The 26776-nt window shown below is 35.2% G+C and overlaps 1 protein-coding gene across 1 annotated transcript in view; it reads left to right on the top strand.

The window, feature by feature from the left end:
* LOC150093808 (protogenin-like) overlaps nucleotides 1-26776 on the top strand; it is a 497946-nt gene that overhangs the window by 195060 nt on the left and 276110 nt on the right. Inside the window, exon 10 of the mRNA XM_090412521.1 lies at nucleotides 15609-15761. Within this exon, the coding sequence (XP_090268647.1) occupies nucleotides 15609-15761 (153 nt within the window). The remainder of the gene's footprint in view (nucleotides 1-15608; nucleotides 15762-26776) is intronic.

Here is a 26776-nt window from a genome sequence, read left to right as displayed (position 1 = left end):
AATACACTGCTTTTTTCTGTAACAAATGCTAGGAGCATGAGGAACACTGAGGAGATTTTTCATATGGTAGAATGGGAACGAGAACAAGATGCCATCCCTGAAAGTTGCAAAAATGGGTATTTCACTCGCAACTTTCCATGTAAAAAATCTACTCCTCATACCCTTCTTCACCACACTTTTATACAATTATAATATATATTATAACAAACAAGAAATTATATTCTTGTTTTAATCCATTACTCAAGTATAATAGGTGTGTGCATGAAGTATCTTCTTAACTGGACTGTGTGTATATGTGTGTGTGTGTGTGAGAAAAGAGAGAGAGAGAGACTGCATTAATTGTCCTATTTCTTATGCTTTATGGAAAGAATCTACCCAGACTGGTATTAACCATCACTGAGGTTTCATCTGTTTGAGCTAGATCCGTGGAAATAGCTAGACCTAAATCATTGCTGAAGTCATATTTTTGCACATTCAAATAACATTATTTCTGCATTCATTTAGGACTCACTATCTACATAGGTCTAGCTCCCACAAATTAAACTTCAGTGATAGTTGAAACTACTCTGGGTAGTGACTCTTCAATAATACATGTAGAAAGTTTTACGTTATGTTGAAAGTTTTACTTGAATATTACATGTACACAGGTGTTTTACGTATGGAATGTTCAAGTAAAACATTTTATATACTTGTCTAAAAGGAAGTTTGTGGTGCATTATGGAATACTAGAACAAATTGTGTAAAGTCAGTATGAACAGCCTTTATGTATAAGTAAGCTAGTTGTCAAGAAACTTCATATACAAACTTTGGTTTGCTTACACTTGGGCTAAGAATTAAAACAAGAGTATTTATTGTCTGTAATAATTTACTTTGCAGCCCAGCAAAATCTTTTTACAAGAGATGACACTAGAAATGATATAATAACTATAAAATTTAATTCTTACTCCTATATTTTGCCAAATCCAGTTGGTATTTTTGGGGGAACAATACAAATGTAGATATGTATATATTGTAACTGTCGCATAAGTCTGAAAAGTTTTTTTAAACCTGATCACAGTCTAAGGTAGGGGGATTTATATACCTTATTCAAAAGAATAATTAGCATTCTTTATCACTCACCAAAAGATTATCCCCACTTATTATTTTCTTAAGGATTTACCCATGCATTCTACAATTATCTTGCTTACTGTTAGTAACAACCAACATTAGGATTTTAAATTTTTATTGAACTGTTTCAGAAAGGTAATTTTAAGAAGTTCTTGGCCAAAATTGTTTTTCAGTGCAGTTTGCTGTTATTAAATTCAATGTCAGATGAATAGTACTTCACATTAAACGAGAAATATTATCGCAGTTAAAGTAAAAGAACAGTTTATTTAAATATTACAGTATATTTAAAGATATTTACAACTTGATGTTATTTACATACATTTGTGTATATTTTCGAATCCCCCTCCCCCCCTCTCTTTTTCTGTCTTAATCTTCATCTTCATCATAGTTGTTGCCATCATCTTTTTTTAAAAACCTAGAAGCTCTTCTGTCTTCAGCACATGGACTAACTAATAAATGTAGTGTTTATTTCTTGGGGAAACTAATATTCTTCCTTGGTAATTGTGAGATACTTGAAATATAGGGATTAGATGACACAAGAGGCTTTTTTAAAATATCTTCTACATTTTCAAATCTGGAACACTTCCTAGCAAATCCTTCTCTATTATTATTATTGCACAGACTCCTTTAGGAATTCCTAAAACTTATTGCGTGAGGCCCAAATTATCAACAGAATGTCCACTGTTCCTCTCCTTGAAACCATTAACAGACAGAGCACTCACAACAGGCAATCATTCCATCCATTCACCACTCTTAAAGCAAAAAAAAAAGTCTAGTCTTCATGTCCTTGCTAACCACACCCTTACCCAACTTCCAGGGATGATCTCTCGTTCTTCTCTCCCCCCCCCCCCCCCCCCCCCCGACACACAGCCAAATGCTGAAACATTTCCCTTGCATCAATCCTGTAAGAGCCTTTATGTAACTTAAATATTTCTATCATACCCAACTTTGTATCATCAGCAAACAACTGTATCCCTTCAAATAATTTCCTATATCATTTATGTACAAATTATGCAGCAATGGTCCAAACACAGTCCTCATTGCACCACTAGGCACCTGCTTTCTTCTGGATTCTGCTCTTCCATATACTACTTTTTGATATCTGTTCATCAGTCATCCTTTTATCCATATCACTAGTTTCATAACCAACCCCATTTCTTGCAATTTGCACAAGTTCCATGTGGTATTCTGTTTGAAGTTCAATGCGGTATCCTGCCAAACGTCAAACACCTTTGCAAAATCCAGCAGTATCATCGTGTAGCCATACCTTTTATCCAACTCAGCTGTCACTCTATTATATAAAGTTAGTAGATTACAAAGGTATGGCTGATCCCTTCACAAAGCCTTGCTGCCACTTGGGTATCATATTGTTATCTACCCATTCCTAAATTCTCTTTTTTTGACCAACCTTTCCAGTACTTTTACCACCACTCCTAAGATACTGATTGATTTATATTTTGCTACCATGGACCTCCTTTATGCGAAGGAATTATTTTGCCATCCTTCTACTCTCTTGAGACTTTTCCAGAGCTGAGACTTAAATTAAGCTGCCTGGTCATGGGCATTGTCAGTTACCCTGCACATTCTCTTAATATGCAAGCCAATATCCCATCCAATCCCACAGCTGTATTTGCATTCAGATTCTGCAATATCCAAAGTATCTCCAATTCATCACCCTTTTATCAACCTCTGTTCTCACATCAGTCCCTGTCACCTATGCCATAACGATATTTTCATATGGATATATATACCCTTGCAAAACGGTCACTCAATAGCTCAACAATTTCATCTGCCTCTGTTACCTGTCTACCATCTGCACTCGTGAAAATAAATTAAAGATACCAAGAAATTACATTCTTGGTTTCATCTGTAAAATTCGATGCAGCATAAATTTTTCCAATTTTTATTACATCGACTTTTACAGGGGTCACATCCAAAATTCACAAAATAAACTTGTAATTTTCTATGTAAATGATACTAAAAGCCCATGTATTAAAACCCAGAGGAATTAGCATGCTAAATTGTATAAATAGAAGTTCAAGGGCAATGCCTTAGAAATCGGAAATATATTGATGTTAGTATTTAGTATTAAATGTAAAAGAACCCTGCCAGTCTGATACTGCCTTAAAGGTCAGTGTTAAAAGGAGCGGCATACATCTAACATGGCTATGCTGTTCTGTTAAGGAGATTAAAAGAGCACTTCAGGGAGAGCTAGAAGTCCGAGTTTAAAAGAAGGTCAAGAGTTTGCGCGGGAAAGTTTGGTGTCTCAAACCTTCGTCCAGAGTCCCGGGAAAACCGAATATAAGGCATCATGGGAAAAGAGATCAACATCGATTCCAGGAGAAGAAAAAGGAGGAAAAGAGGAGAGTGTATCGTCAATTCACGACTTTCATCTCTTTCGAGTGATGTTGCGACGGAAAGCCCAAGAGCCGATTAATTACCGAGGGAGCAGCGTCGCTGGACTGAATGCATTGCCAGTATGAGGCCCCGACCGTCTAACCTTCACCCGAGCCTCAAAACACCGGGAAATTGTGCTCCAGATTCTGCCAGCCACACGTCGATGAATTGTCGGTGTTCTTGAAATCTCCAAGTAAAAGCCCAAGACCAGATACAGAAGAGAAGCCAGGGAATTCAGTAAAGGAAATGTGAGCAAGTGCACTATACTGATAAAGAAGTCACGTGAGTTTGTTTTCAATGTAATTTTTTGTCTATGTTATGAAAGACTGCTTTAGAAGGACTGATAAGTTTATAGAGTGACTATATATAGCATGAAAATAAGTTGCATAAAGAGAAGTTTATATAAAGTGAAGGCTGAAATTTATAGTTAACAAGGCATGATAATTCCTAAGTTGTAAATGGGCTAATAGTTTTTAAGTTGTTTAATGATTTGTATTATGTTGCATGCATACGTAAATTTTCCAAAGGAAGTTTTCCTCTAAAGTGTTAAACTTAGAGTGGAGTAAGAAGTAGTAGTTCATTAATGTGTAAATGGTATAATTGTTTCAGTATAAATAAAATATTTGTTTTATTTACAACACGATCCTGTGAGCGGGGAGTTTACACTTAGCTACGAATTGAAGTTAAGTGTTAGCCACGACTGTAAAATATTATTAAGAAGGACCTTAAGATAGAAATCGAACTTTACTGGAAGTATTGATATTTCTTATGCCACAAGAAGACCACTGGTGGCACAGGTTTTATATCAAAAAATAAATTTCTAGTGATCTCCGGTATAGGTAAAGAATACTGAAGGTAGAACAAGGATACTAAAGTTAATAGAGTACATGAAAGGATTAGATAAAGTTAAAAGAGGGATTAAATAAGGTTAATGAAGAATAGAGACATAGAAGAAGTAAATCGAAGTATAGAAGAAAAAAGTAAATTAAATATAAAGAGGATTTAAAAGGGAATAGGATAAAGACATAGCAGAAAGAAGAGTTAAGAGATAAGGAAAGATATATAGGTTGCAAATGGACATAAAGAAGAAACAAAGATAAAGTGATTTAAACAATAAGTATTACAAAGTATACGATACGTCAAAGGCACAATAAGTATAAAGTTTACAATAATGCAAATAGCCATACAGAATACAATAACAAAAATAGACAATAGAGCCTCATTTTACACATCCTTTATCCCATGTAAGCAAACAATACATGTGTGTGAAATAACTTCACAACTGGGCTACTTGCATATAGAGGCTAATGACTTCATATCAATTGGTTTAGTATCCCACAATGCACAGCACATATCCTTATGGACATGTACAATGCTATGCATTATGAGAAGGGTCCCTACCCAGACTGGTTTCGACTTTTCTTGAGGTCGTATCAGTGGGAGCCAGACACGAAATGATACCAAGGTTGAAGTAATGCAGAAGTCATATTTCCATATATAAGTAGTCAAAACGTGTCTCACTTTAATTTATTACTGAAATACTCTGGATTAGAGATAGATGGTGATTTTTTTTTCTTTTTCTTTTTTCCACTTAGTTATACTATAAATTAAAGATGCAAAAAAAATTATATTCTTGATTTCATCCTTTATCCAAGTAAGCAAATAATGTTTGCACATGAAGTGACTTCATGATTGGGCATCTTTAATTTATAGTATAACCAAGTGAAAAAAAAAATTCAAAATCTATCTCTAATATATAGTATTTTAGTAATAAGGCATGACTGATCCCTTTGTCAACTTTTTTTTTTGACAAAGTTTCTGACTATATTGCCATTTAGAGCTCCCATAGCTGGGTTTTGGTCTATCAGTGCGAAGTCCCATCTCTTCTTTTAATGCCCTTTGAAGTCTTCTTTTATTTTCTACATATTTTATTTTGATGCCTTTGTTTTTGAGCATGCCATTTATTAATGTCTAATTTATGAGACTAATTTGGCATTCAAAAAACCTTATACCCTGCATTTAAGGTTGAAAGTCTAAAATATCATGTTCACGATATCAGTGTTCTTTAATACATTAAATCTCTTATATTAAAATTTCTAGAGATGTTTCACCACAAAAGTAGCATGTTTGAGAAGAGGTAAAGTAATAGCATTATATATTTTCCATCTACCATTGGAAATAACATTCTGTGATTTACATTAAGTGTTTTGCCATCAGCTAAAAGTTTTGTTGATACTAATTTTTTAATGTGATTATCAATATATTCCTTTTCTGGCTTTAACAGATCTGGTTATGCAACCAAATTGGTCTACAATATCTTGGAGATGATGGATGAGATTTTGCTAAAAAATCTTTCTAAAGTATTGGGTTTACATAGGTTGTACTGGTACAAATGATTATAAAAAACAATGTCGGAATTGGAACAACTTTCATCTCCTGACATTTTCCTTTGTGTTCACCCATTGAACTGCTATCATTTCTTCATTTTGAAATTAAAATAAGTTCTAAATCATCTTCAAGAATTTGTATAACTTCATGAAAATTTCATTCAGCTATGATTCAGTATAAAGTTTATAGTATAAACTTTATACTGAATCATATATTCAGTATAAACTTTGGCACTTTTTTTCTGTAATAGAAATTGTTAAAAATTTAGGACACCCCCCCCCCCCACCCCACACACACACCTGAATTGATTCAGAAGTTGGAAATACCTTCTCCCATGTTTTGCTCCTTTTCTGATAATATATTGTATTGCTGTTTAGCTAATTTTGCCTCTGCAAGTATCAATAGTTATAAGTGGTATTAGATTTTTGTTATTCCTATATTATTATTATTATATGGGCACCTCCATGGAGTCTGAAGACTAATGGCAACCTGTTCCACTCATTCACAACTCTTCAAGTGAAAAATCTAGTCTTTGCACTCCCACTAACCACACCTTTATTCACCTTCCAGGGATGATCTCCCCTGTTCTGGTCCTTCTAGCTGAGTGCTGAAACATTCCCCCTGCATCAGTCCTATAAAACCCTTTAAGCAACTTAAATGTTTCTATTATATCCTGCCTCTTCCAATCAACTAATTTCTGTAATCCACACATCCTCAATCTGTCCTCATAGGGAACATTTCACAGATTACTTGCCTCTGAATCCTCTCCGCTGCTTCCTCATTGCCAAGAAACCCAGAGGACCAGACTTTAGCACAATAATCCAGATGTGGGTGTATCAAGACCTTATAAAGAGAAATAACAACTTCCTTATCTCTAAATGTTAATTCTACAATTATCAAGTAGTTTTATGGGCCACATTAGCAACCTTAGCAGTATGATTCCTCTAAACTTTAACTCTATGTCTACCACTGCCCCTAAATCTCTAGCTTCATCTGTTTCCTGGAGTACAGTGCCATTAATGTTATACACAGTTTGTAATATATTTTTCCTAAAATGCATAGCTTTACATTTCTCGACATTAAACTGACACCCATTATCTTTTGCCCATGCTGACAGCCTACTTAAATCATCCTGCAAGTCCTCCACATTGCCTTGATTAAATATTACTCTACCTAATTTTGCATCATCAGCAAACAACTGAATATTTCCTTTCAGGTTATTTCCTATATCATTTATGTACATATATGCTTTCTACATTTTGTTGCTTGTGTTGGTATAGTATGTTACCTTTTTTACTATATTTGCTGTATCACACATTAATAGAAAGACACATTTGATCTGCCATGTGCAAGCTTACCTTCCATTATTGAAGTTCTACTTGTACCTCTTTGTTTGTTTACTACTACTTTTTGAAAAGTTTAGTGAAGACTTTCCAGCTGTAGAACGGCAACTTCCATACTTTGCAAAAGTAATTTTTGTTTTGAAGCGAGCCCTTGCATTTATATTTAATAAAAAAAAAAATAATAATAAATTAAAAATAAAAAATATATATATATATATATATATATATATATTCACATTTCATGATAAAGATGTCCATTTCTTTCTCATTGTTGACAAAAATCTTGACAGACTTTTAGTATGGCATGATGACTCTGGATGGTAGGTTGTTTCCAGAATTTTATCTAGCAAAAAATTAGATTTTTCTTCAAAATATTCTTCACATATTCTCCCTGATGTCAGATATTCTCCCTGATGTCAGATAGTTCCCTGCTAAGCATCTTGATCTGCTGATGTGATGATTCTATAAATGTGGAGGGGGGGGTTGAAGAATAACAGAAGTGTTAAAATTTTAACTAATGTGTTCCTAGTCATGTATGAAATATATTTCATAATTTTATAGCAAACTTCTTTTTTATATGTATTAAACATTTATAAGCATTCATCTAAACCAATATTCATATTGAGCATCTTATGTTCTAAAATATGAATAAAATATGAATTTTGTTTATTTTCAGTTGCTATAATAATTTGAGTAAATTCAGAGGCATGTGTACATTTAGAATGTTAAGAAACACAGTCCTAAGATTTAATTCTAAAATTGGTGTGTTAATATTTTTATTTTTTTTATCTTCAAGAGATAACTTATTCCTATGGCTGAACTATAATACCAGGTAGATTATTTTACTTAAATTATTTTCAGTCAGGTTAGCAAATATTAGCATGAAAAAATGCTACTGTCTGATAGAAAGGAAGATTTCTCTCTCTGTGTGTCAGTTTAATTATATATAGTTACCCAAATCTTTCTTATATTTTCAAATTTCTTGAAATTTGGAAAAGTTTTAAGGTATATGCTTTAATTTTTTTCCCCTTACAATGAAACAATAAAAATAAGATATGCCTATACTTCATCTTTAGATGTGTCAAAACAAATTGAACTGTCATAAAGATGACTCTGTTGAATAGACACTTTTGTACTTTTGAGTTAACCCAGGCAAATGGCTACTGTTCATAGAGTCATCTTTAAAAGGTGACTTTAAATGGCTCATCACCTTTCTTGAATGGCACGAGCTCATCCATAGTATTAAAAATGGTTATACACTTCCGTCTCTTTTTATGCGTATCTTTTTTATGCGGTTTTGAAGTTATGCAGTGCATAACTTCAAAACTTATGTACCATTGTACATAATGAACAGTGTGTTGCAGCACATTCTGGCGTAACGGGAGTAACGTGTAAGCAGTGAGTGTCCGTGAAGTTTAATATCGCATGTGAGTAAGTATTTGTCTTTTCATTATCATAAGTCTAAATTTTGCTAATTTTTATTTTAAAGATTTAATTTGGCCCAATGGAGGAAAAAAAGCACCAAAGAAAACCAATTTCTTTGGAAATGAAAATTGCAATTTTAGATCACTTAGCAAAAGGGGCAATTGGTAAACATTTTAAATTAGGCGAATCTACTATAAGAGCAATTAAAAAGAATGAAGTCGCAATATGAAAATCTGTCGTTTCTGGCACAAAACTAAGTGCCAAATTATCATTGTACTCAAGAGATGCTTTATTAGAAAAAACGGAACAAGCACTCATAATTTGGATTGAAGAATTAACTCTAAGAAGAATTCCTATAAGTGGTTATTTAATTAAACAAAAAGCCCTTTAGTTTTATGAACAGATGAAGCAATTGGAGCCATCTACTTCTGCTTCCCAGGCTGATAAAGAATTTCAGCTAGCAAAGGATGGCTAACGGGGTTTTTTAAAAAGGAATGCACTTCATAATGTGAAGATTACAGGCCAGGTTGCAGCAGTGCAAAATTTTCAAGATGAGTTAGCCAAAATTATTGAAGATGGTGGATGTTGTCTCTATCAAGTGTTTAACGCTGACGAAACAGGTTTGTTTTTCAAAGAAAATGCCTAGTTGAACTTGCATCGCAAAGTCTGAAAAAAAAGCAAGTGGGTTTAAAGCAAGCAAAGATTGAGTAACATTGTTACTTTGTAGCAATGCATCAGGGGATCGAATGTTGACCCCCCCCCCCAATTAAATTGATCTCTAAGACCACATGCTCTAAAAGGCAAAGATCTAAAACAGCTGCCAGTACATTGGATGGCTAATAAAGATGGCCTGGGTAACAATTGCTGTATTTACTGAATAGTTCAATAATTGCTTTGTACCAGAAGTGGAAACATATATGAAGCAAAAAGCTCTTGATTTTAAAGTTTTTATTAATTGTTGACAATGCACCAAGTCATGCACATTTAGAACATCCAAATGTGCAGGTAGTGTTTTTTTCCATTCAATACAACAATCATTATTCAGCCATTAGATCAAAGCATAATTGCTACTTTTAAAAAAAATATTACGTTAAGCACACTTTCTAATTTATATTGGATAAATTAGAAAATGAATGATTAACAGTAACTGATGGTTGAAAAAAATTTTCTATTTTGGACTGCTTAAATCATGTTGCATCTGCTATTGCTGAAATAAGACCACATACTTTAAATGCCTGCTGGAAAGCAGTTTGGCCTGGATATGTTGCAAACAATGCAACCATTCAAACATCTACATTATCAGCTGAAATCATTACTTTGGCACATGAAATTGGTGGAGAAGGTTTTGATACATTTAGCCAGAATGATGTAGATGAATTGCTTGTGGATAATGGCTTAAGTGACTATGATATTATTGGATATCAATTAACTTTAGATATATATGAAGATCCAGAAAACGATAGTGAAGCGGAAGAAAAACCTGTCTCCCTCACTGCAAATATAATTCGAGAAGGTCTTGAACTGTGCAATAAATTGGAAAATCATTTTCTTTTTAATTTTAATGACACAAATTCTGAACAAGCCTTTAAATTCCAATGTGAGCTGAAGAACTTGTATGTCTGGATATTGCAAACTGTATAAAAAACGTAAAATCATCATCGCAAAGTTTAATCACTGATTACATTGTCAGAAGAAAAAAATCAGCACACAGAACGAGGGTGAAGCTGATTCTGTTTGTGAAGAACCATTTCCTTCACCATACAGATCTGATGTGCTGACCATCTCTTCTGGTGATGAAAGTGATTTCGCACCAGTTCACAAATGTCACCAAATATTGTCTAATAGCAACAATAATTCTGATAAAAAAATGTAAAAAAAATTACTTTTCAATAAAATTAAATGAATAAAGCTTTAAAACAAACTTAGGCATTCTTATTTTCCTGAATTTTTATAATCTTTTTTATGCGATTTTATGTTTATTTTAATTCATTGCTTCGTGGATGTGGTTTTAGAATATTATGGAACATATCCCTAATTTTTCAATGCAAGTTAGGTCTTTTTTGTGATTTTTTTATGCGGTTTTCTGTGGAATGTATTGACCACATAAAAAGAGACCTGACTATATGTATTCTCATGACAGAGTAAATTATTTTCACTTATGAATTTTGAATTCTGGCCAAGGAATTACAAAATTTTTCCTCTGCATCTGTTTAATTATCTGTAGCAAAATCTGAGTCAGTGAAATTCAGGTCTTGCTTATAGTACTGTGGAAAGCCATCTTGCCTTCTTTAATGAAAAACCATATGATACATTAGAGACACTGAAATTGAGCTTATGCGACTTCTTTGTCTCCAAACCTCCTGAATTATATAGAAATGGCATTATGAAGCTTTCATACGTTGGAATTTGATTCAAATCAAATTTGATTTGATTCAAATAGAGAATATATATTTGATTAAATTAGCAAGTGATTTATCTTTTATATCTCTTCAAAACTTAATTCTAAAAACAATATTACTTTTGGGATGACCTGATACTGTTCTGCCACAGCAAAGTTTAGGCCTTCCTTTACTAAGTAGCATGAGTTTATCACTGTTTAGGGATATCAGATAAATAGAATACTACAGAAATACAACCTTAATGCCACGTTTAAACTTCCTGCAAAATTAAAGAACTTATTTGACTTCTCCAAGGATGCACTTCCTCCATTGGCTCATCCTGGAGTATACCATAATAATTGCACCCGTAATTTGCCTTATATAGGTGTAACAGGATGCACAATTCCTATCTGAAAAAGGGAATATAAATGACATGTTAAATTTAATAGCTATAGTAAAGCTGACCTTTCTGATCATGCCCTGAATGCTCTAAATAAAAGTGACTGGAAAAGCACCTGTTGTTTACATCACACCAAAACATGGTATGAACGTAAATTTAAGGATGCCTGTGAAAGTCTTATCAACCACCCTAATGTTAACAATAATGATGTTAACTAAAACTCCCAAGAATATGGAAGGCACATATTCTACCCGCATACTATTTTGTTCTAAGAGTTCATTATAAATTATAATTAGCATTGTAGTAACCTAATATCTTAGCTTTAATATAATGAATACTTATATTAGATTAATGATTATACTGTCAATATTGCTGTATTAAAGGTATTAATGTTAATTTGTTCTCTGATAATGTTATGAACAGGACATAGTTTTTTTTTTTCACTGTCTGCCATGCCAGTATAATAATTGTTGATGAAATCATTGTTACTTTGGCATACTGTTTGAAATCTAATATAGCTTGTCTTTGTCTATATATGTGTATACTCCAGATATGAGGGTTGTATATTAATATGGACCTTAATACGAATTCAACCTTCATATTAACAACCTTAATATGAAGGTTGAATTCTCGTAGAAAGGCTTAGACGTTGGTTGTACATGCTTACTAAATAACTTAAGGAAATTACAATGTACAATAGAATATGCATTAAATTAAACTTCAATATATTTCCAATCTTTCGGCAACGTCACATTGCCATCTTCAAAGGAACTTACAATAAAGACACGTGCACGCAGGCACACTAAACACAGTAAATGAGAAACTAAGCGAGGAAGCTATGGTTTTCCTAAAAGTCCTGATGGTGTCCCCTAGAGGACTATGTAGGTATTCTTGGCCGTTGGGCTGAAGGTTTCCTGATGTAAGCCTCCCAAATTTGGGGCAGTCTCATGCAACCAAATTTGTTGAGGTTTGGCATGTTTCTTAGGGCTGAGGCTGATTCCATGAATAGTCTTTCAAATATAAACTTGCTACGGTGTACTATTGTAGCTTTCTTCCACTATATTCTGTGGCGTGTATCCAGAGCATGGTCTGCAAGACCAGAATAGCTGTACTGGTGAAACTGGATGTAGTCTTTGTGCTCTGAAATTCTGATATTCGCTGTCCTGCCTGTTTGGCCAAAGTAGGACAACTTACAGCTGCAAGGGACTTGATATACACCAGGTAGGTCTAGGGGGAGTGGTTGGTCTTTAGTGGAGCGGATAAGGGATGCCAATTTTTTATATGGTCTGTAACAAGAGGTCAAGTCATGTTTTTTTAGGATTTTTGTAATTTTTTCTGAGGTGCCTCGGATGGAGGGAATGGTGATGGATTTAGAGTAATCCTTGTTGTGAGGGGGAGGGAGGTTGTGGTTTACTGGTTTCAATTTTTTTGGATTTTTTTGCTGAGAAAGTGTTGAGGATGTGATTTAGTTCATTGATTAGGGCATTGTCATTTTGAACAGATTAGTTTAGCCCTGTTGTATAGTGTTTTAACAACTCCATATTGTTGTAAGGGGGGGGGGGGATTGTTGGTGAATGTATCTGCCTATATGGGTGGGTTTTCTATAAACTGAGAAAACCAAGGCTCCATCAGGCTGGTGGGTGACTAGTGTGTCTAGGAAAGGGAGGCTGTTTTTTTCCTCTTTTTTTCAGGGTGAACTTTATTCTGGGGTGTTGGTTGTTTAAGTGTGTTAAGGAGAGGAGTGTATCAGAGCCATGTGGCCAAATAGCGAACATCATCAACTTACCAAAGCCATATGGTTGGTTTTTGTGAGGCAGAGTTTAAGGCTTTCTCTTCAAAGGTCTCCATAAAGAAATTGGCCAGGGGTGGGGAGAGTGGTGAACCCATGGCTGTCCCCTCTATTTGTTTGTAGAATTTTCCTTGCCAAATGAAATAGCCTGAGTTCATTGTGAACTGAAATAGGGCTGAGATATCGGGAGGAAATTTAGCTTCGATTAGCTCTAAGGTTTCCTTGAGTGCGACATTTGTGAATAAGGAGGAGACGTCAAAACTGACTTATATCAGTATGTTGGAGTGTAAGGTTTTCTATGCTGGCTTTGAAGTGGGCTGAGATTTTTTTTGTGTGATGGTGTGTTGCCAGTATAGTGTGTGAGCGCTTCTGCCAAATGTTTAGCTAATTTGTATGTGTGTTGCCAGTATAGTGTGTGAGCGCTTTGGCCAAATGTTTAGCTAATTTGTATGTGTGTTGCCAGTATAGTGTGTGAGCGCTTTGGCCAAATGTTTAGCTAATTTGTATGTGGGGGAATCAATGCCATCCACTATGGGACGTAATGGCACATTTTCTTTAAATATTTTTGGGAATCCATAAATACGGGGGGGGGGGGGGTATAGAGTTATATGGTTTTAATTTATTAGTAACTTCAATTTTAATAAGTAATTTTAATGTATATTCTATTGTACGTTGTCATTTCCTTAAGTTATTTAGTAAGCATGAGGGTTGAAATGTTGGGAAATTAAAGTAATTATTCTTAACACAGTTGTAGATTCCTTGATTTACCAAAATGAATGTCAATTATCATGTAACGTTAAAGGAAAGGTGCACTTGTATGGTCAGTGTTTGACTATGGATCCCAGGTTTACCGTTCTGCAAGGGCAAGCACACTTTGATTGTTAGACCCAATCCATCATCAGGGTATATGAATAGCTACTGGTGCTTTTCACACATCACCATTCTAAGTCTTTATGCCGAATTAAATGAACCTGCTGTATTGCTTAGACGAAAATAGTTGTTGCTTAACTGTGCCCAAAAATAGTCTCTTCCAAAGCATCCTAACTGGACTATTGTCTTTTGTCTGTGTTGATTAGCTCAATGTCACATATGTCCCTTTGGTAAACGTCTTAAAGAGATTATGGAAGCTACTGGCTTAAATATTGACAACATTACCTATTCCAGACATACAGCATTCCTCCAGACAGGTTTCCTCCATCTTGTAACCTATCACTTTGTCAACTAGAGAAGTCTCATACTCCATCTGTGTACCTGCAATTGTTTAATGCACACACACAGCAGCTCACTCTGAATTCTTGCTCATCTGTACTAATGATTCAAGATCTGAGACCTCTGTTAGTTGTGTTGCTGTATTTCCTGACATTACTATATCCCACCAGATATCTCTTAATTGCAGCAGTCATAAGCAGCTTGTGCATATAAAATAAAAATGGGCAAAAGTGTGTAATTTATGCATACTTATTGAGTTCTTTACACTTCTCTTGTCCTGTGTATAATCCACATAAAGTGATGTATGAAGCTTTATAACTGTTAAAGAATGAAGACTCTTAATTTTGATGTTTGGTTGTTCTGGATTCCTAGCAACATTGGAATTAAAGGAAATGAAATTGCAGATGCTCTTGCTAGATACTTTTTTCATGTACTGTTTGAGCATCCGATATATAGAATCCAGACAGCCTATACAATCAGATCTTATTTTCCAATAGCAGTCTTCATGACAGGAAGCACTGACAAAAAAAATTTTCATGTCATTAAGTCTCAATGAAGCATTGGCAGTCTAGTAAACATAGAAACAGAAGAGATGAAGTTGTTCTTGCTAAGCTCTATATAGGTCACAGTCATCTTACACATTCTTATTTCCTGATAGTTGATCACCCACCTATGTGTGAAAAATGCACTGCACATCTCACGATCTGTCATGTTTTGGTAGAATACCAGCACTTCATCTATTTGAATATAAGGCTCAGCTAGATTTTTACTAATCTAGCTGAGCCTTATATGCTCAAGTAGAAATTATCAGACTCAGACAAATTGCATGATGTGTTTAACTTATTTACAAAGAACTGATTTATTAATTTTGATTATCTGAATTATTATATTATATGAATTGATATATTATTTGATTATCAATTCTATTTTCTGTGTAAATACTGAATTAATTTTTTTTTAAAATTTGCATTTATATTAGCATATTTTGTACAGTACATATTTACTAATTCATCACTTTAATTACTATTTATTGTTATATTATATACTGTTGCTTTGGTGCAGTATGACCTTGCTGTCCTTGCACCAATAAACCATAAATCAATCAGATTTCAGTCCTTAACTGTTGAGAATGAATGTTTCAGAAATAACATTGGCATTTTTGCATTATATAGGTGGCCTTGAATTACAGAAGGTTGCTGTAAATACAAGTCAGTTGATTGATAAGCTGAAACCATTTACCAATTACACATTTTATGTACGTGCCTATAATGGTAGAAGTGCCAGCGAACAGTCAGAAACGCTCACCCATTCAACTGGAGAAGATGGTAAGTGTATCTAAAGCATATAAAACACTGATGAGATAAACTTCAAGTGTGTTCTTTTTAGTTTTATATTGGCAAGTCAGGTTTACAATGAGTTTACTGTTATTTTATTGGACTGCCTTACATGTATATGTTTATTTAGTGACCATGCTTGATGGGGGAGGTAACCTAATTATTTTGTATTTTTAACATTTATTCAGTGTGTTTTACTAGTGTTATTTCAGTACTATCATATATATCTTTACAAAAGCATGAAGTTCTTAAGAATCAAAAGGTATATCATCAGCACATTAAATAATAGTACATTATTCTCTCTATTGCTGAAAAGCTGAAGATCTTTTGTAATTAAAAGAAAAAAAATAAGCATGATAAGATAATGGATCAGTGTATAATATGAGATTTTTGTAGATAGGCTTATACGTTGGTAACACATGACTATTAAATTATTAAGGCATTTACAATGTATACTGGAATATTAATTAAATGCCATCTTCATGGGAACATACAACTATGACACATTAATTTTGTATGGTTTGTAACAAACCATACAAAATTCTTGTTACAAACCATATAAAAATTGGCATCCCTTATCTGTTCCACCAAAGACCAACCAGTTCCCCTAGACCTACCTGGGGTATATCAGGTCCCTTGCAGCTGTAAACTGTCCTACTTTGGCCAAACAGGCAGGACAGCAAATGCCAGGATTTTGGAACACAAAGACTACATTCAGTTTCATCAGTACTGCCACTCTGAGCTTGCAGACCATGCTCTGGATACCCACCACAGAATACGTTGGAAGAAAGCCACGTTAATACACTGCAGCAAATTTAAATATGAAAGATTGTTCATAGAATCAGCCTCAACTCTAATAAAACTTTCCAAACCCCAACAAATTTGGGTGCATGAGACTGCCCCAAATTTGGGAAGCTTGCATCTTGAGAACTTCAGCCCAGCAGCCAAGACAACCCAAATAGATCCCACTGTGGGGGGGGGGGATAACCTTGGTCACCTTTAATGATTTCAGGATTAAAGGTGACCAAGGTTATACTTGTTCCACTAAAGAAAGATATGGAGATCAGTGTTTAAGGCAGTGGTTGATCAATTGTCTCGCTCAATTTTAAGCAATGGCCTGGCCCATCAAATGAGCATGAGAAATTATGCATTCCATCATCAAGCAAAACTGTAGGTGGGATTACTGGGCGATGAAAGGTCGTGTGACAAATCTTGCAGTGCTTAGGCATCCCTAGCTTCAAAAACATCTTCAACAAGTGCATTAAATATTGTTCTCCTGTATCTGATGTTGCTATGTGTGGAATTCATACAAATACAAGGTGATCAAAATTAAAATATCCTTGTTTAAGGCCTTGTGCAATGCCACCCAGTGATTCAAATGTTGTGAAACTTTACAGGAATAAATACATTGTGTAGAAGCGATATGTGAAGGGGAGTGGGAACTAGTTGCAAAATTCACCACTCGACATAGATGAATGTATATATAGTACTTTTTCTGTGTGTGTAAGAAGGAGAAAAGTGACACAAGTATAAATAACACATTTTTATTCTCTTCCATCATGCATTCACAGGCTGTACTGTTCAATGTGTTGTCCTTTCTAGTATGCCACAATTTGCATACTTTGCACAGTGTGTTCAATGGCAGGATGCAGCTGGTTAGGATGAATGTTGCATACATGCTGCATTATGCTGCCTTTCAATGTTGGCAAGTTATCAGGACGATCCTGATAAACCCTGTCTTTGAGAACTCCCCAGAGCCAGAAGTCATGGGGGGGGGTCAGATCAAGTGACAAGGCAGGCATGCAGTGGGAAACGCGTGGCTGATCACTCTGCCTTCTGTGAAATGTTCTTGAAGAACCTCATGTATGGATCGAACAATGTGTGGAGGGACCCCATCCTGCATGAAGATTACTGAATCCATGCACAGGTAATGCTGTAGCTGTGGCACAACAAAAATGTTTATCATATTGCAATAACTCTTGGCAGTAACTGAGCAGATCACAGGACCTGACCGGTGAATGTCCAAAGAAAGAATGGTCCAGTGATAAATGAAGCTGTAAACCTGCACTTCACAGTAATTTTGGATGAATGCAAAGGAATTTATTGGATTGCATGTGGGTTTTGCATAGCCCATATCCAGCAATTGTGGGTATTCACAGCTTTCAGGTGAAAGTGAGCCTCATCTCTCTGCAAAATCAGCCACTACCACTCAGTGGCCAACTCCACTCGAGCAAGGAATTTAAAGCATATGTCAGTCATCTTTCAAAGTATCTGCAGGCACAACTGCTGTGTAAGGGTTATCTTGAATGGGTAGAAATGCAGAATCTTCCATAGAATATTTCCAAGTTGTGATACAGCATGTGCACTACAGGAACCAACGGTGTATTTCATGACCTGCTCCACAAGAGCAGTAGCAACTTCATTCACTTGTTGTGAAGTGATTGGTTTGCAACCTCTGCCAGATCTAATTCCCAACATCTCTTCCAAATGACATCATTTGTTACAGATCATATGGAGATAGTGGACCTTGTTGACATTTGTTCATGCGATGAAATTCACGGAGTGCAGCAAAGCATGTTGGGGCAAGGTTAGTGCCATCACTGTGGGCATTATTAACAACCAGAATGAAAGGGAAAATCCTGTGTCCATCTTTTTGAACCCTCCTGCATGTGCTGAGTTGTATGATATGCAAATTTCTTGCATTCGTTGTTTTCAGCAGTACCCTGTAGTGAATTTTGGAACTTTTTTTTTTCTTTCTCATATATCACTTCTGCATTACACATGATGTATTCCTGCAAAGTTTTGCAGCATTTGGATCACTGGATGGTGTCCCATAAGGCCTTAAACAGGGATACTTTAATTTTGATTACCCTGCATATTAAAAAAATACTAAAGCAACACCTATCCTTCTCAAAAGACATGCTTCCATCACCAGCAAAATATAAATTACAGCAGTCCCTAGGTTACGGACAAGATAAGTTCCTAAGAACGTCTTTTAGTCGGATCTGTATGTAACTCAGAAGATCCCAGATGAACAGCACATATGCAGTAATAATGATAATACTATAATGGCTCATATGTGGCAATAATAATACAGTGTAATAATAATAATACCCCTGTACTATAATAAGTTACAGAAACTACTGTGCTCTTTCTTTTAATTCAAACAAACAGAACATAAAAGCAAACTCATGGAAAAGATAGGATATAGGAGAAATTTCAAAAAAGAATATTAAAGGTTGCATCAATGTCTTGCTTACTGGAAGGGGCATTTCAGAGACAAGAAGGTAGGCTGACATTCAGAAGATGATGATGGAGATTGTGCTAGAGAGGATGGACCTGGTGCTGGAGAATCAGAATTTGATTCTATTTCTAGAGGAGGGGAGCTTACCACTGAAGTCAGTTTCTTGAAAAAGGTATCTAGGGTTGTTTGTACAGCCTTTTTCTTTTTTTTTCATCATAACTGGCCTTTAGCAGCTTATGTTCTCACTAACCGCACAGTAAACCTTCGTAAATTACTGAATGTTAGGATCTTGCTCCTCAAGCTTAGCAAATCCTGCTTCAATGAAACAAAAGACTTCAGCTAATTCTTTTGTCGTAAACTTTCTTGGCTCTGGATCTTCTGATTCTTTGTGTTCTTGTGTTTCTATCAGTTGCTTCTCTATCTCTATAAGGTCTTCATTGGTTAATTCTTGTGAATGGGACTCTAGTGTTACATTTATTATTTCTTATTGTTGTTTCTCTCTAATTTCATAGTTTCTATACTTCATTAACCTCTATTATCTTTTCTTGTGTATAGCCTAACTAGATTCCACCTAGGGATATTTCCTTTTCAGATACTGGCAAATTTATATTTATAATGCACCAACCAGTATCCTATAACAGGAATTTTATTCAAGTTCAGAGAAATATTCCTAGATTCACTGGCATTCACTCTAACACACACTTAAATAGATATCGGTACTTTGCAATTGACCAATGATCTATTAAACATATATATCTAAAATTTTTCCCGCTATGGTTCTAATTTTATAAGTGGTAATTTGATATCTCGAATTCAGGCATGACTCAGGCATATGCAATAAAACATGCTTATTGGAACTGAATGACAATTACAACTAAATTGAATCAAATTACTAAAAACTTCTAAATCTATACAACTTGTTGATTTCTCTGTTAAGGTTATCTACTAAACAAAATACACTTATTACTTCAGTCACAGACAATTAGATCTGGATTAGACCGCAATCCAGATCTAATTGTCTGGAACAAATCACACACAATTAGATTTGTTCCAGACAATTCCTTGTCCAACAGAATTTTGCTGTCTCAAATACGAAATCTTATCCAAGTTCTCTAAAGGATTGTCTACATTACTTAATCAAACATAACTTTCAATCTTCTATCACTTCCGTAACATATAACAAAGATCTCTACATTACCCAGTTCTTTCCGAAGGTCTATTAACTACCACGTGTTGTTCTGGTCATCCTTCGATCGGCTATCTCAGCACCTGGCCTTTGGCTACGTCGTCCTTTCTACTGCTGCCGGACTCGAACTATTTTCTTCTGCGACTGAGGGTTATCTCCGCTCCTTTCCGATGGGACATCCAGCGGCTGGCACAATTTCCGCATAGGCTGATGATTCGCGTACGGCTCCATGCGGGATCTTGTTCAGCATAATCAGGAAAACAGCCCGCTGTCTGACATCATAGAACCCTGGCTCGTCCTTTTTCCGACCACCGGCCAAGAATCCTCGAGATGAAATCCGGAACAAAAAGACTCAATATGGCATGCATTGCCTTATATCCCATGTTCTAGCGCCCTCTTTTTGTTGTATCCTTTTTTTCGCACGACCCTTAGTTTTAATGCCCTTAAGATGATCCCTACTCTCCCTATTGCTGTTAGGTGCTGTCTTCGAGGAAAGCGTGCTGTTATTTTCCACGTACGCTGTAGCCTCCGGCGTTACGACCGATACGTGCATTTCAGACGCGACCTTTGCACTGTTACTCATGACCTGTCTGTCGACTTATGTTATTTGAGACAGCTTAATAGGACACAAATTTAACCTAATATTTCTTTTACATGAATCATTAATTTGTCCGCAATTCTTTAGTTTAGTTTTCCTTTTTTGACTATAAATATTTCTAATACAATTCACATATTAATACGCATTCTCTTATACAACAAGGTCTTATTACTTTCTGCTGGTGTGCAGGTATTATTTTAAATTAGTTAGAATTTTCATGTTAGATTCTGAATGAACAACTTCTTAGAAAATCCTTTATTCAGGATCTAACACTAGTAGTCAATGACATCATTTTCATTGATGTCCAATTGCAGTGCATTTGGACATTTCACTGCCGTGGCACTTGCAGTGCAATGCCACTATCCACCACAGCTTTTCTGGCTTGAGCGATTAGTGTTTCCAAATTCCCGACATTTGGGAATCGAGAACGGGAAATCGTATTTCCCAAGAATTCTCGAGAATTCCCGAAATAATCTTTTTTATTTAATTTTCGTTGATCATCTGTAATAATGGCTATAACAGTAAATGTTAATAAACAGAAAAGCCGTAGAGAAGGTGGGGCAACTGGGGTTCGTTGCCCTGCCGCAGTCTTTCAAAGGTTTCAAGACACTCCTATATGTAAAAGATTGAAGCAAAAAAATGAGTAAATGAAATTTCCTAAATGGAGGTCGATCGGAATTTCATGACTAGTGCATCTCTTGCCCTGAACGCTCAAGAGGGGTCATTACGGTATCATTTTGGCTAGGTTTCTGTTATATTTCAGATTTTTTCAAAATATAAACAATGTAATTAATGCAAACTTTATTTAACCAAACCTTATAGTATACAGTGAGTTTTTACTTATATCACACAATGTATTAAAATTCCCAATCTCATTTAAATATTTTATTTATTAAATTAAACATTAATAGAAAACAAATGCAAATATTATTCGTTTGAAAATTAAAAAAATACTTCAAATAGTTTGTCATTTTTAAAATGAAACTTTGAGAAACATAGAACATTAATTGCCCGATCAGACAATCATGATGTTCGCTTTGTAACAAATATACTTGATGTGGAAAAATTTCTTTAATTCACCTCTTCAGATCAGATTCTGATTTAATGTCAGAACTCTCTGTAAGGACAGCTTTTTATTTCTTTTATTGGAACTTCTGTAAATGTTCCTTTAAAAAGTCTTTCCATTAATGACTTCGCCAATCGTGCAATTTCATTCTTACTTGACAAGGCAAAAAATTCATCCTCTTCCATCTCACATAAAACAACTAACATTGTTCAGGTACTTTGTGAGAGACACAAGATCTCTATTTCTACATTTAACCAATTCAAATTTTATTTCCTTTAAAAGCATTTGGCTCATTGAAGAATTCTGTTTTTCTAAATTACTGAACAGGAACTTAAAAATTCCTTCACTTGTGAGAATATTAGCTTCTCTATTGCTTAAGGCTTCAACTGCTAATCTTACAGGTTGTAAGCAATTCAACATACCTCTCAATATTTCATAATACTCTTCTTTCCATAAGTGATTGAGTTTCAGCTCTCGTAAAACAGTCTTAATCGGATTTACGATCTTTAAAAATCTCTATCATTCTCTCCAGTGTGTGTTCCAGCGTGTTTTACAGTCCAAAATGACTTCTAGTTCCCTCTTTTCACTCTTGGTTATTTCTTGCTGCAAAAGATAATTTTTTCCTGGAGAATATTTAAATATTTTCATTATTCTTCGTACACTGCTAATTGCCGAGGATAGATCATCTTGCAAATCATACTGATCAGCTCGGGCCACAGCATCTAACTCAGAATCACTGTTATCTTTATTGTATTCAGAATCTGTATTGAATTCACTATCACTGCTACAAGTCACTGATGCTTCACCTTTCAACTTTTTAACATAAAATATTTTTGTTACAGCTAGATGTAGCGCATAGTTGTAGCAGTACTATTGAATAGTCGGTGATAATTTTCCGAATTTTTCCATAACAGCTGCACCGTCACTTGTAATTGCAACCGCATCACTTTCAAGTTTTAACTGAAAGTTTTCTAATCTTTCCTGAAGCAAGGATAACACTTTTTCTGCAGGACAGTTCTCATGTATTCTTATTAAACCAAGGTTCATAGATGTCTCATTTCCAGTATACGTGAACATTCATGTATCTGTGATTCTTGCAACTGGCCCACTCATCTATTGAAATACTCAGTTTTTTATTATCACATTTGGATACTTCCAATTTCTGGATGTACAGTTGTTTCACTTTACTATAATAATTATGTATTAATGTCATAACTGAAGATGGACTTCTTGGCAACTGCATTCCTTTACTTGTGAAACTTTCCGTAATAGACTCACTTTTTGTGATAGTGTTGACTGATATCCCATCCAAGGCTGCTAATTTGCTTATGGTTTCTTCTAAATCCAGTCCCCTTGACATAATGTAAAAGTGTCGTTTGTCTCTTAGAAGATGAAGGCATTGGCTCATCATTATTCAATTCAGACTTTTTTTTCCTTTTCATTCCATGAATGTATACTAGGTGCCTATGTAGACCGCTGGTTGATGATGCTTTGCATTGCAAAGTTTTGGAGCATATCTGGCAACGAGCTGATTCTTTATCTTTTCTAAAATATTCCCAACATTCTTTATACTCTTTACTCATTGTGAAGGCAATCTATAAAACAATATTAAAATATGATTTATGATGTAATAAAAAATAATTTATTAAAAATTTTCCCAATTTCCTGACCAAATTTTCTTGGGATTCGGGAAGGGGAAAACGAAAAAAATTCCCAAGAAAGGGCGGGAATTCCTTCCCACCTGGAAACCCTATGAGCAATGTCTTCCGTGAAGCCACGAAAATCACAGCATTAAGGACACAGTTTATTCCACACCCCATTAATTGTTGATTGCTTCACTTCCTCCCAAGAATCAGCAGTGTTTTTGATGGCGTCATGGATAATTCTTTCAGAACTCTCTCAAGATCATCACATCATCTTCCGTAGCCCTTCCTGCTTGCAGGAAGGAATGTACACCGTCAGTAATAAGCCTTAAATGCAAAAATGACTACCTGGTCCATTGGCTGTAGTAACGGGCGTAGTGTTGGGTGGTAAAAATATGATCTTTACATTAGGGTGAAGGTCGTCTAAAGATGTTGGATATCCAGGAGCATTGTCTAGCACAAGCAGAATTTTGAAGGGAATTTTCTTTTACAAACAGTAACGTTCCACAGCAAGAATAAAACAGTTCAAGATCAATCTTCACACATGTCAAGTGTGACCCAGGTCCTTAAATTTGACTTCCAAATAACGGGAAGAGCTGCTTTACTAATGCGGCAAAGTGCGAGTTTGTTTACATGTGCGAAAGAAACTAGTTCCCGAATTATTAATTTAATTATTAATTATACTTATTGAGAGCCTTGGGAGCCCATTCGTAAGTACGGAACACCATAAGTCAGGTTGACCATAACCCAGGGAAAACCTGTATACTGTATTTCTGTCTACTCCTTCCTGAATTCTCCCCATAACTAAATGATTTTGATACTTCTACCTGTCACTCTTGAGATACTGATTAGTTTATTATTATTATTATCCAAGCTTCTAGGGATAAATTTAATTTAATTCTTTATCCAAGTGTGTGCAAACAAAGTTTGCACCCGAAAGTATCTTCAGGACTGGGGTAAAGTGGTACAACACCGGGCGACTCCTTGCAAAGGTGGAGCAAGCTACCAACAGTCCTATCTCAGTATCATAATGCAAAACGCATCTCCTTGCGGATATGTATAATGTTATGCATTAAGGGAAGGGCCACTACCCAGACCAGTTTCGACCTTTATTGAGGTCTCTTCAGTGGGAACCAGGCCCAAGTGGTGATACTAAGGCAGAAGCATTAGCAAGGTCATCTCCTCCTATTGGAGCTGCCAAACGGTGTGCCATCTTTTTATTAAATTACTCTGGATTTAGAGAAAGATGTTGAAAGTTTATTTTTCACTTGGTCAGACTATAATAAATTTAGTTTAATCCTTTATCCAAGTGTGTGCAAATAAAGTTTGTACCTAAAAGTATCTTCAGGACTGGGGTAAAGTGGTACAACACCGGGCGACTCCTTGCAAAGGTGGAGCAAGCTACCAACATTCCTATCTCAGTATCTCCCATAATGCAAAACACATCTCCTTGTGGATATGTATAATGTTATGCATTAAGGGAAGGGCCACTACCCAGACTAGTTTCGACCTTTATTGAGGTCTCTTCAGTGGGAGCCAGGCCCAAGTGGAGATACTAAGGCAGAAGCATTAGCTAGGTCATCTCCTCCTATAGGAGCTGCCAAACGGTGTGCCGAACGCCAAACGGTTCGACTTCTAGGGAATCAAGAACTTGTGAAGAGAGGCCATAGATCATACACACCAGCTGTCATATCTTCTGTTAAATTCATTCACATGTATGCACTCACCACTTCCACAGGCAAACCGTTCCACTCACTCACAATTCTGCAAGAGAAAAATCTGGCTGTCGCTGAAACTAAACTTCCATGTATGTTCCCTTGTTCTCTCCTCATCTTTCATATAATGAAACATTTCATCAACTGATATCTTACAATGCTCTCTTTGAAATTTATAAACTTTTGTCATATCACCCCTCTTTCTCCTGTCTAAAGTGTCTGCAGTCCATATATTCTCAACCTGCCCTTGTTATCTACATTCCCCAATCCTGATATCATCTTTGTTTATTCTTCTTTGTACTCATTCCATAGCTTCTTTATCCCCCCCCCCCCCGAATCCAGAGACTAAGACTAATTCTGCACACAGTATTCCAGGTATTGTCATATCAAGACCTTGTCAAGAGACAAAATAATAAATAACTTCCTTATCCTCATATGTGAATGTTTCAACATTGCAGTTATCCTCTGAGTTATTTGCAGTTTTTACAATGTGACATTTTGAACTTCAATTTCTTATCTATTATATAATTCCAAGATCCTTAATCTCATCAGTTTCAAAACTGTAGCATAATCCTGCTGATTTAATTAAAAAAAATTTTTTTTTTTTAATGTGGCTCCCACCCATGAAAGGTTTATTTGCAAACCTGTAGTACGTTTGTATCATGGACAGGCTAAGGATTTCTTTTTCCTATTTTTATTGATTTTTATGTATTCTATATTTTTCACTTTTTATTTTCTTCTTCGTCTTGGCTTCCCATATTAGGCATTTGTTTGCCTGTAATGTTTTGAAGGGTTTAAAAAAATCTTCTGCCCATCTCCTCTTGGGTCTTCCTCTTGATCGGTGTCCCTTTAGTTTATATTTTTAGGCAATATTTGGCCATCTGTCTTCATTCATTCTTTCCACATGGTTTTTCCAGTTCTTTCTATAATTCGTAATGTCTTCTGTTATGTTAATTATGGATAATTGTTTTCTTATTTCTTCATTTCTTATCTTGTCTATTTTGCATCCTGCAAGTGAAAACAAAACAATAGAACAGTATGACATGAAAACCTCAATAAATAAAACAAAATCAATAGCATTTCAGGTAAAGAAATTAAGGAACTTCGTTTCTGCAGCTTCCACTTGTCTTTTATCTCGTTCTCCTCGAGTCCATGTTTTACTGCCATATTTCAGAATTGGTATGGCTATTGTTTTATATAGTATTATTTGGGTTGTTCTAGACATTCGTTTACTGAAGTGTCTGTTCAAAGTACCAATGACTGCTAGGAATTTTGGCTTTTTATATGCAATGTCAATTTCTCCATCTTGGCTTATGTAATTTTCTAGATATTTAAATTTGTTCACTTGTTCTGTTACTTTGTTGTGAATAACTAGTTTGCATCTTTTAATTTCTTTACCTTGAAATGCTGTTGATTTTTTTTTTTTATTTATTGAGATTTTCATGTCATACTGTTTTTTGTAATTGGTCTTCATTTTCAGCAAAAATAACTTGATTATCAGAATACAGAAGGCTGGTTATTTCTTTATATCCTATTTTAATTCGTATGATTTTG

This window comes from Typopeltis vanoorti, chromosome 23 (genome assembly GCF_054136105.1).
Source record: "Typopeltis vanoorti isolate ZY-2024b chromosome 23, IOZ_Tvanoo_1.0, whole genome shotgun sequence".
NCBI classification, from domain to species: Eukaryota; Metazoa; Arthropoda; class Arachnida; order Uropygi; family Thelyphonidae; genus Typopeltis; species Typopeltis vanoorti.
The sequence above is the reverse complement of the archived record's forward strand: the minus strand, read 5'-3'. Positions and strand labels throughout refer to the sequence as shown.